Consider the following 12,353-nt stretch of genomic DNA (forward strand, 5'->3'; position numbering starts at 1 on the left):
AATTTCTGCAGTGTTTCCCTGTCGATGTGAGGTGAATGTTTAACCTGCAGAAATCCTGAGCTATTTGAAATAATGTCTTTTTTGGACAGGAATAATATAATCTATTGGTACTTAGCAAACCTATGAGAAAATATATGCTAGAAAAAAAGAGATTATTTTATCCATTATCTCCGGGATTTCAGGTTCAACATTTACCCCAGAAATCCTCAGGGGACCTCATAGAAGATGTGAGCAGTCTTTTCTGTGAGGTATTATTTGACGTTTCTCTGTAGGCAAATATGTGTGAGTAATTTTGAGGTTTGGGCAATAACAGATTTTTATATTTATGTCTACAAAGAATTATAGCAATTCTTCCTACATTAATTTTGGAGGATTTTTTTTACATGTTTTGGATGATTTTACATAAGTTGGCGCATTTAGAGTAGATGCTTATATTTACTTATCCCAACTAATTTTTACCGTGGTTTCTTACCTCATTTATCCATTTTTCCTCATTTTACCTTTTCTTTTCTGTGCTCTCACCTTTCAGTTTCTTTTTAGTTCCAACATTTTTTCTATTGATATTCATTATTTTTCAATAATCTATTGATTTGAAATGTCTTTATTCAACAATATGCCTTTTCTCTCTTCTTCCCAACACATCTCAAACTTCTGATTCCTCAGAATAACTTTATAACAGTTATTTATTTTATAATCATTTAAATGATGGAGGACAGGCTGGAAAAGTGGTGCAGTAGTTAAAATTGGATACTGATCTAATGGAGAACCCAAGTTCAGTTCCCAGCACCAACAATGGGCAGCTCACAACTGCCACTCACTCCGTCTAAGGTGAACCTTATATCACCATCTCCTGGATTCCTTAGATACTTCTCCACATATGGCACATAACCATACACATAAATACATAATTAAAATAAAAATCAGTTTTTAAAAAGATGGAGTAACATTATAAGAATTTATGATGCTAACAACCTATTGATAAAATTATCACTAAATTTATAAAGCAATCATATAATATATTTGAATGGATACCTCTAACATATATGCTAATATTTTATTGTTGCCTCTAGGCAACAGTGTGGTGGGTTAAAAAAATAAAGTCAGACCTATAAGAATTACACCCAACCTCCCAATGGAAAGCATGAAAGACAAAGTTCCTGGACAGATGTGCTGCAGACATTAACAAACCATAGGTGCAAGCCCAGACTACTATACCCAACAAAGCTTTCAATCACTATTGACTGAGAAAACAAGATATTCCATGACAAAAACAAATTTAAACAATACTTATTCACAAATACAGTCTTACAGAAAGTACTGGTAGGAAAACTTCAACCCAAGGAAGCTAACAGCACCCAAAAACATAGGCAACAGATAACCTCACACTAGGACACTCCAAAGAAAGGAAACACACAAGAATCACACCTCAAACTCAAAACACACATAAAAGAGTAAAAGATTTTCCAATCAAATTTACCTAAAGAACAAGCAAATATAGCTATCCTATTATCTTGTAAAATAGGCATAAATCTAAAATAAATCAGAAGAGATAAAGGACCCTTAATACTCATCACAGGAAAAATCTAAAAACACACAAACACTACCACCAAAAATAATTGGAATTAACAATCACCTGTCATTAATACCTTTTAATATCAATGGACTAAATTCATCTATAAGAAGACACAGGCTAAAACAATGGAAACAAAAGCATGATTCATCCTTTTGCTTTATACAAGAATCACACCTCAAACTCAAAACACACATAAAAGAGTAAAAGATTTTCCAATCAAATTTACCTAAAGAACAAGCAAATATAGTTAACCTATTATCTTGTAAAATAGACATAAATCTAAAATAAATCAGAAGAGATAAAGGACCCTTAATACTCATCACAGGAAAAATCTATCAAGATGATGCTTCAATCCTAAAGATTTATGCCTCAAATACAAGAGCACCTACATATATAAAACAAACATTACTAAAGCTTAAATCGCACATAAAACCCCACACACTAATAGCAGGAGACTTCAACATCAAACTCTCCCCAAAGGACAGGTCAACCAGACAGAAATTTAACAGTGAAGTAAGAGAACTAACAGAAGAACATTCCACCCAAACACAAAAGAATATATCTTCTTCTCAGCATGTCATAGAACCTTCTCTAAAATTGACCACATTCTTAATAACAAAGCAAACCTCAAAAGATACAAAAAAGTAGAATAAATTCCTGTATCTTATTGGATCACCACGGTTTAAAGTTAGAATTCAACAACAACACTAATTACAGAAAACTTACAAACTAATGGGAATAGAACAGTGCTCAATTAATTCATCCCTTGATCAAGAAAGAAATAAAGAATGAAATTAAAGACTTCCTAAAATTCAATGAAAATGAAGGCACAACACCCAAACATATAAGACACTATGAATGCAGTGCTAAGAGGAAAGTTCATAGCTCTAGGTGCCTACATAAAGAAAGTGGAGAAATAACACACCTATGACTTAACAGCACCTCTGAAAGCTCTAGAACAAAAAGAAGCAGATTCACCCAGGAGGAGTAGAGATCAGGAAATGATCAAATTGAGGGTCAAAATAAATCAAATAGAAACAAAGAAAACAACACAAGGAATTAATGAGACAAAGAGTTGGTTCTTTGAGAAAATCAACAAGATAGACAAACCCTTATACAAACTAAAGGATAGTGAGAGAACATCCAAATAAAAAGTCAGAAATGAAAAGAAGGGTACAACCAGAGACACTAAGGAAATCCAGAAAATCATTAGAAAATATTACAAAAACCTGTATTACACAAAATTATAAAAATATAAAAGAAATGGACAATTTTCAGGATAGATACAAAATACCAAAATTAAATCAAGACCAGGTAACCGATTTAATAGACCCATAAACAGTAAGGAAATAGAAGTTGTCATCAAAAGCCTCCCAACCAAGAAAAGCCCAGAATCTGATCATTTTACTGCAGAATTTTACCAGAACTTCAAAGAAGAGCTAATAGCTATACTCCTCAAATTGGTTCACATAATACAATCAGAAAGAAGATTGCCAAACTCTTCCTATGAGACTAAAGTTACCCTGATACCAAAACAACATAAAGACTCAACCAAGAAAGAGAGTTACAGATCAATCTGCCACATGAATAGTAATATAAAAATACTCAATAAAATACTGGCAAAACAAATCTAAGAACACATGGGAAAAAAAATCCACCATGATCAAGTTGGCTTCATTCCAGAGATGCAGGGATGGTTCGCCATATGAAAATCTATCAACGTAATCTACTTAAATAAACTAAAAGAAAAAAAAACATATGATCATTTCATTAGGTGCTGAAAAAGCACTGACAAAATCTAACACTCCTTCATGATAAAGGTCTTGGAGAGATCAGGGATACAAAGAACATATCTAAACACAAGAACAATATACAGCAAGCTGACAGCCAACATGAAATTAAATGAAGAGCAATTCAAAGTTATTCCCCTAAAATCCGGAACAAGATAAGGCTGTCCACTCTCTCAATATCTATTCAACGTAGTTCTTGAAGTTCTAGCTAGTTCAATAAGACAACACAAGGAGATCTAGGGAATTCAAATTGGAAAGAAGAAGTCAAATTTTCACTACTCACAGATGATATGATAATATACATAAGTGAACCTAGGAATTCTACCAGGAAACTCAGTTGCTAAACATCTTCAGTAATGTGAAAGGATACAAGACCAACTCAAAAGAGCCAGTAGCCCTCCTCTATGCAAATAATAAAGAAACTGAGAAAGAAATCAGAGAAACACGACCATTCACATAAAATATTTTGGGTAAGTACTAATCAAACAACTGAAAGATCTATTTGACAAGAACTTTAAGTTTCTGAAGAAAGACAATGAAGATATTACAAAATGGAAAGATCTCTCATGCTCTTTTTTATTTTAATTAATTAATTTATTTATTAAAGATTTCTGCCTCCTCCCCGCCACCGCCTCCCATTTCCCTCCCCCTCCCCCGATCAAGTCCCCCTCCCTCCACAGCCCAAAGCTCAATCAGGGTTCCCTGCCCTGTGCAAAGACCAAGGACCACCCACCTCCATCCAGGTCTAGTAAGGTGAGCATCCAAACTGCCTAGGCTCCCACAAAGCCAGTACGTGCAGTAGGATCAAAAACCCCGTGCCATTGTTCTTGAGTTCTCAGTAGTCCTCATTGTCCGCTATGTTCTGCGAGTCCGGTTTTATCCCATGCTTTTTCAGACCCAGGCCAGCTGGCCTTGGTGAGTTCCCGATAGAACATCCCCATTGTCTCAGTGTGTGGATGCACCCCTCTCGGTCCTGAGTTCCTTGCTCGTGCTCTCTCTCCTTCTGCTCCTGATTTGGACCTTGAGATTTCTGTCCGGTGCTCCAATGTAGGTCTCTGCCTCTGTCTCCTTTCATTGCCTGATGAAGGTTAATATTCAGGAGGATGCTTATATGTTTTTCTTTGGGTTCACCTTCTTATTTAGGTTCTCTAGAATCATGAATTAAAGGTTCAATGTCCTTTATTTATGGCTAGAAACCAAATATGAGTGAGTACATCCCATGTTCGTCTTTTTGGGTCTGGCTTACCTCACTCAGGATAGTGTTTTCTATTTCCGTCCATTTGTATGCAAAATTCAAGAAGTCATTGGGTTTTACTGCTGAGTAGTACTCTAATATGTATATACTCCATACTTTCTTCATCCATTCTTCCACTGAAGGGCATCTAGGTTGTTTCCACGCCAACCCCGCAACTGACAAAGGTCTGATCTCCAAAATATATAAAGAACTCCAGAAACTAGACCGTAAAAGGCTAATCAACCCAATTATAAAATGGGGCACTGAGCTGAACAGAGCATTCTCAACAGAAGTTCAAATGGCCAAAAGAAACTTAAGATCATGCTCAACTTCCTTAGCGATCAGGGAAATGCAAATCAAGACAACTTTAAGATACCATCTCATGCTCTTGAATAGGTAGGATTGACATAAAGAATGAAAATCCTACCAAAAGCAATCTATAGATTCAATGAAATCCCCATCAAAATCTCAACACAATTCTTCACAGACCTTGAAAGAGCAATGCTTAACTTCATATGGAAAAGCAAAAACCTAGAATAGCCAAAATAATCCTATATAATAACAATTGATGAGAAAGGGGGCCACAAATTTAATGGAAAAGGACATATGAAAAGAATAGAGGGAATAAAGGCAATAGAGACATCTCAAGAATAAACAAAAATGGAAGCAAATTGTATTATTTGGCGTAGAAAACATTTAGTCATCAAACAGAAATATTAAAAGCCTACTAATGTATGGAAAGTCAGTCTACTGATATCGCAGTGACTCTACTTAGTAGTTTGAAAGTATTTGATGAGCTTGAATAATGTTCTATTTGCAGGTAAATAAGACAAAACACTTGATACTTTAACCTAATTAAAATGAGAACTTAAATGGCAACTTGCAGCTTTTCACTTATTTTTATGGAATTAATAGAGAGTTTGGAAAAATGACATATAAAGTCAGAATAATCAAATATGTAAATGACGAGACAAAATAAGAATGGTATGTTTTCAATAATAAAATAAAGTAACCTTCTTTATTTTCTAAATAAAGCCAAAGTTTTTCTAGTTTAAGTATAAATTATTTGAAGACCAAGAAAGAAAAGTAGCTGGAAACATATAGTGTCATAATTGAAGCAAGGGATTGAATTCCCTGGAGAAACTGTAAAAATAAATCACAGATGACTTGGTAATGTGTTGTATGGGTTTTGCTGTAGAAGTTTAAATGTGTTCAGTTACCTTGTGAAGAACAATTCTTGTTGAGGACAAATTGAAGGTAAGACTTGGGGAAGGGTATTTTCCAACCTCCATGATGTTAGGGAGTCCTTCTGTTATGGAGAGACCCACTCATTACTTACCATACATGTGATAGATATTATTTTATGTTAAACTCCTTCAAATGTTGGGATATTCTTCATGATGATCTGCCTTCATATTCTTTCGCATTTCACTTTATACTCTTTGTAAAAGTATAATAATATTTCTTAAGCCTTTAAGATTTGAAAATCAATTATGAAGATGTTAAATGAATGTTATGTTTTCGCTTACAGCTGTATGAAGTGTGATTTAAGTCATGGTAAGGCCTTCCAGTAGATCTGATGAACTTCCTTATTCTTGCAGTCTTGCTGCCGATTTTTGACTTTCACCAATACATAAAATGTCCTTTTTTGAATAATATCACAAAAGTGAGAAAGCATGTAGATTATTAATCAAGAACAAACAATCTCTTAAAAAACAGTATATTATTAAAAAATAGTAAAATTGAGCCAGTAAAATGAGCATATTACAAAGTTACTTGAATTTAAATGATGGCAAGATTAAATGTGACAATGAAGTCATGTACTTTGATGAGTGAGTTTTAAGAAAATCTTATATGGCCTTGTAGAGAAACCTGACATGGGTATAAAATCTTCAGGGCATCTGTGAACAGCACAGCCTGAAAATGATGATCTGAGGGAGACAAGAAGGCAGTTTGATATAACAAGTCTCTCAGCCAGTGTTGGTTCAAACTCTTAGAGTCTGACACAGAGTTTTTTTTATAGTATATTTAAATACAACACAGTTTTGTGAAAAAATTCTTGATGTTAGTTAGCCTAACCTACATGCACAACAAAGATGAACACTAAATTACATGGAAACTCTTTGTAAAGTAAATCAGACATCTCCCACAAAGATTGGTTCTATCAATTAACTGAAAAAAAAAACAGACAAGAGTCTCAGGGATGATTCTGTGTGATCTCTGGCTACATAGAAACTACAAAGGTCAGAAGGCCATTAGAGCATGTCTGTTCACAGCCTCCTGGGTAGAAAACATAATATACATCTCTCCCCTTGAACCTATGTGTTTTATATTCCTGGTTCCCCTAGTGCATATCTGTGCATGCAAGAACCTCTGTGCTTCCTACACCAAGATGATAGGAAATTCTCAGAGGCATATAGTTTGGCTTTTGACAGAAGAGTTGATGGCAGAGTAAGCATGAAATACCTTTTTGTTTGAAATCAAGGTTTCTTACATGTTATTTTTAAAGAAAAAAGAACATGGCCACATATTATCTCTGAACTTACTATAATGAAGACTTTGCTTTCTACACAATAAGGAAGAATACATAAATATGTGTAGAGAATGTGTATGTGTTTTCATCTGTATAAATCTGTGTATTTATGAATGTATATGTGTACATGTAAGTGTATGAATTGTAAGTGGAAGAAGATACAAATTATATAAGTAAAGTACTGTGAAATAATGAAACTTCATTGAAAAGAAAAACATGGAGATGCCTTATTGAATATTCTTGTATCCCAGATCTGTAAGTAGGCATTCACAAAGTTCTAATGGAAAATATATCTCAAAGGACTTAACTGGATTGTTGCAAAATTTCTACAGTACTTTCCAGTCAATGTCAGGTGAAATTGAATCTGTAGAAATCATGAACAATTTGGATATCAGTTGCTTTCTTAGGACAGTAGTAATACAAAATACAATCTATTGGATCTTGTGCAAAAACATGAGAAAAATATATTGGTTGGATTAAAAAACATTAATTTTATACATAAATTCAGGGTGTTCAGATGTGAACATTTCCCACAGCAGTACTCATAGGCATTCCTAAAAGAAATGAGCAATCCTTTCTGCAAGGTATGATTTGAAGTTTCTCTCTGTAGGCTCATATTTGTTATTAATTTTAAGTTTAGGCAATGACAGGTTTTTCATATATATAGTAGTGCATTGTTTCTATATTAATTTTGAGGCATTTTACATATTTTGAATGACATTACATTGCATAAAACATTGAGGGTAGATGCTTATATTTATTTATTCCAACCAAATTTCACTATCTTTTTTATTTTTACCTCATTTGCCCTTTTTTCTCATTTTTTGTCTTTTCTGTGCTCCCATCTTTCAGTTTCTTTATAAGTCCAATATTTCTTTTCTGTTGATATATACTATCTTTCCGTATTCTATTTATTTGACATGTGTTTACTCAATGCATTTACTTCCCTTTATGCTTTTCCTCTCCTCTTTCCAACACATATCAAATATCCCATTCCTCAAAATAATTTTATAATAGTTATTTATCCATTAATTATTCAAAAGTTGGAAAGGCTGGAAAGATGGCTCAGTAGCTAAAATGGACAACTGATCCCAAATTCAGCCCCAGTATCCATGATGAGCAGCTCACAAGTGGCTCTAACTCCATCTCCAGTGGACCTATCACCATCTTCTGCATTCCTTAAATACTTCCTCATGTATGACATATACCCATTTTCACTCTCCTTTAAAATCGTGCCTTTTCTGCTAATTATAATTGCATGGTACTATATGCACATTTACAATATATCAGTCTAATTATAAGCTGTTTTGTCTGTATAATACTATTTGTATGTATGTTATCAAGCTTGGCTGGTTGTCACTGGACAAATTGGTGTGCTCTTCTCTGGGGAAAACCACTTACTTACCCTGCTCCCAGTTTTCCCTGGTTTCCTATAGAGTATTGTGCAGGATGAGGCTCTGTGGGCTTGTCCTGTCAAATTTGGCATGTCCATTGGGGTTGCCCTTCTTCAGATGACATTTGGCATCATGCTGATGATAGTTCGTGTGTATAGCTTCGGATATTTGTGGGAGACACAGTCTCATAGGAAATGCCATAATTCTCTGGCTCTTACTACCTTTCTGTATGCTCTTTTGTAATGTTTCCTGAGCCTTGGGTTCAGGAGAGTTTTATAGATGTATTCCCTGGAACTTGGCTCTAAACCTGTGCATTTTGATTGACTCTGGTTTTCAGTAGTGACCCCATCTGTTGCAAAATGTAATTTTCTTAATGGGGAGTGAACAGTATACTTCTTTGGGGATATAAGAACAAATGTTTATAGAATTTTGTTAGAAATTATACTGGTTAAGTAAATTAGTGGTTATAGATTTTCCTTCAATAATCATGACTTCCCTAGAACTGAGTAGTTAGGCAACTTTCAAGTACTAGACATTGTTCTGTACTTATGGTCTTAAATCCAAGTTGAGAGCTGTTGGTTATTGGCAAGGTATTTGTGCCAGTATAAGACCAGTATTATTAATGTCTATGCTAGGCATAATATTTGGTTTGACTGTTGATTGCTGCCCTCCATTGGAAGCTTGCATATTCCCTTCTGCTACCATAAAGTTAGTCTGTAGGGAGAGACAATTCAGGTCAGCCCTGGATCAGGGATTTGTAGGCTCTGTTTCATAACTGCACTGTATATAAATTTTTATGTTATACATTTATTATTCTCTGAATTTATTCAATGTGTGTTATAATGTTTCCATTTCATTTTCTGATTTTATTGAGTTTTTTTTCTATTTCTTTTAATTAACTTGCCTAGAGTTCTATTAATCTTGTTAATATTTTTAAAGCATCAATATTTTTATTCAGTGGTTCTTTGTATTATTTCCTATATTTTATGTCATTTTTTTTGGACTTAATGGTCAATTCCCATCTACTCTTCTTGGATGTCATCTATTATTGTTTTAACAAGACCTTAAGGTACTACATTATTACTATAAAATATCTCCAAACTTTTTTTAATGTAGTCACTTAGTCCTATAAACTTTTTTATTTGTAATATATTATTATATTGCACATATTTACTATGATGTATTTTCATTTTTATTCAATTCTAGGAATTTCTTTTAACCTTGCCAGGTAGGTTATAGGCTCCATGAGAGAATTCAATACTACCTTTGCCCTAAATGAACACACTAATAAAATGATTCCTAATGACTTCTTGCAGTATTCATGCATTGGGCCATATCACAATCCTCATCAGAGAAGAGTTTTTTCCAGTTAATTGCAATTAACACAGGGACTTCAACTGGACAAAACACACAGAATAAGAGATAGTTGATAGTTTAACCATGAATGGAATGTACATATAGCATCTGTGTCCCCGAGATTCATGGAACAAAAGGTAGAAAGATTTCAAGAATAGAAGTCAGTAAATAATATCTAGGAAATTGCGTTTTTTAGAAATAACACAGTAGATACAATATAAACTCACAGTAGTTATAACTGTTTACACAAGACTTGTAGAAAGTCAAAACATACAAAATCTTCATTACAGGATAAGAATGTGTGTAGAAAATCTCACCAATACCTGAACGATAAGTTTTGTTCAATAATGTGACACATGATATGTCTACTACATGCCAGAGCACGCCTCATTCCTAAGATTATTTGGGCAAAACAAGCTTGACTCAATTCATGAAAAAGAAAAGAAAACTCAAAGTGCATAGGAAAGGAAACTGAGACTGCGAAAGGTGGTTATAGGTGTAGGTGAAGGATAGATTGTACTCAAAATACATTGTATGAAAATTGAAATAATTGAAATATTAAAAAATAATACAGGGGCTGAAGACATGACTTAGTGCTTATGAGTATTGGTCACTCTTCTAGAGGACTCAGGTTCAATTCCCAAAACCCACATAGAAGGTCACAACTATTTATAATTCAGGTCCCAGTGTATTTGGTGCTCTTTTCTAGCCTTCAAGGACATTAAATGCATGTGGCATACAGATATATGTACAAGAAAATAACTGTATACAAAAATATAATCAAAAACTTATTTAAAAAATTAAAAAGAAAAATGTAATTAAATTTTATGAATAACAAAAAAGTTTTGAAAACAAAAGTAGTTATAGTGTTCATCATTATTAAGAGGTGACTGAAAAGATACATGCACATTGACTTCTTCCTCAATCTTGCATTTGGCTTGCATTCCATGACTTTTGATATGTGCTTTCATGGAATCTTCTAGAGCATAAAATTCATATGAAGCCAGGCATGGTGTAGAAGGTCAATCTTGAATACAGAATAAAACTTTGCACTCTTCTGCTTGCATTTGCATATGTGTGTGCATGTTGGTGTGCATGAGAGAGAGAAAGAGAGTGCAAAAGAGAACTTAAAAGTAAGTTTTAATCACTGCCATCATGAAGTAAAATAGCTTATTCCCAAAGACGCAATTTTTTCATATGTATATCAAATCTTTGATGGAAATAATGGAACCTTTCAATGACACATTGTGACCTTTATTGTTTATTCTGTCTCCACAGTGAACATACTCACAATGCAATGGAACAATTGGACCTTCAGCTATGACTTCATCCTGCTGGGAATTTTTGATCATAGCCCTCTTCATACTTTTTTCTTTTCACTCACACTGGGTATCTTCTTCATGGCCATCTTGGGTAATTCTATCATGGTGCTTCTCATCTACTTGGATGTTCAACTTCACACCCCGATGTACATCCTTCTTAGCCAACTTTCCCTCATGGATCTCATGCTCATTTGTACCACAGTGCCCCAGATGGCCTTCAACTTCCTCTCTGGGAACAAGTCCATCTCCATGGCTAACTGCGGATGCCAGATATTCTTCTATGTATCTCTGCTTGGAGCCGAGTGTTTTCTGTTGGCATTAATGGCCTATGATCGTTATGCGGCTATTTGCCATCCATTAAGGTATCCTATTCTTATGAGTCCTAAAATCTGTGGTATCATGGCTGCCTCCTCATGGATTCTTGGTTCCGTTGATGGCATAATAGAAGTTGCAGCAGCATTGTCCTTCTCGTATTGTGGTGCCAGAGAAATACCTCACTTTTTCTGTGAGGTTCCAGCCCTGCTCACTCTTTCATGTAGTGATACGTCGATATATGAAATGATGATATTTTTCTGCTGTGTAATTATGCTTATCTTCCCAGTAACAATCATTATTGCTTCCTACACTCGTGTGATTCTGGCTGTCATTCGAATGTCTTCTGCTGAGAGTCGCCACAAGGCTTTTGCAACCTGTTCCTCTCACCTTGTGGTGGTGGGAATGTACTATGGGGCAGCCATGTTCATTTACATGAGACCCTCTTCTGGTCGTTCTCCTAATCAGGACAAAATGGTGTCAGCTTTCTATACCATCCTTACTCCTATGTTGAATCCCCTCATTTACAGTCTCCGCAACAAAGAAGTGGCCAGAGCATTCTTCAAAGTATTACGGATGAATAAGGTTGCAGTGTGACTTAGTTGGTTGTTATGCTCTATTTTTAGCTGTATTTTATGTAGTTGGGCTTAAAAATTAAAAAAGGAATACTATGATTTCAAGTTCAGCATGATGAATATATTGAGTTCAAGACTTACCTAGGTAAGACAGCAATGTCTTATCTCCAAAAGCATATTTTATGTGCTTATATTTTTCATCATTGTAGATTTATGGTAACCACATAAAGTTAAATTCATGAAATAAGTTGACTTTTTTATTTT

General features: G+C 34.5%; 1 protein-coding gene across 1 annotated transcript; it reads left to right on the top strand.

Moving 5' to 3' along the window:
- The first annotated feature begins 11,169 nt into the window (after window positions 1-11,169).
- On the top strand, window positions 11,170-12,111 carry LOC130871319 (olfactory receptor 2M3-like). Its single transcript, XM_057764673.1, has one exon. It carries the CDS (start codon window positions 11,173-11,175, stop codon window positions 12,109-12,111), a length of 939 nt encoding a protein of 312 aa, XP_057620656.1. The 5' UTR covers window positions 11,170-11,172.
- Window positions 12,112-12,353: the final 242 nt, after the last annotated feature.

The sequence above is a fragment of the Chionomys nivalis genome, chromosome 3 (genome assembly GCF_950005125.1).
Source record: "Chionomys nivalis chromosome 3, mChiNiv1.1, whole genome shotgun sequence".
NCBI lineage: Eukaryota > Metazoa > Chordata > Mammalia > Rodentia > Cricetidae > Chionomys > Chionomys nivalis.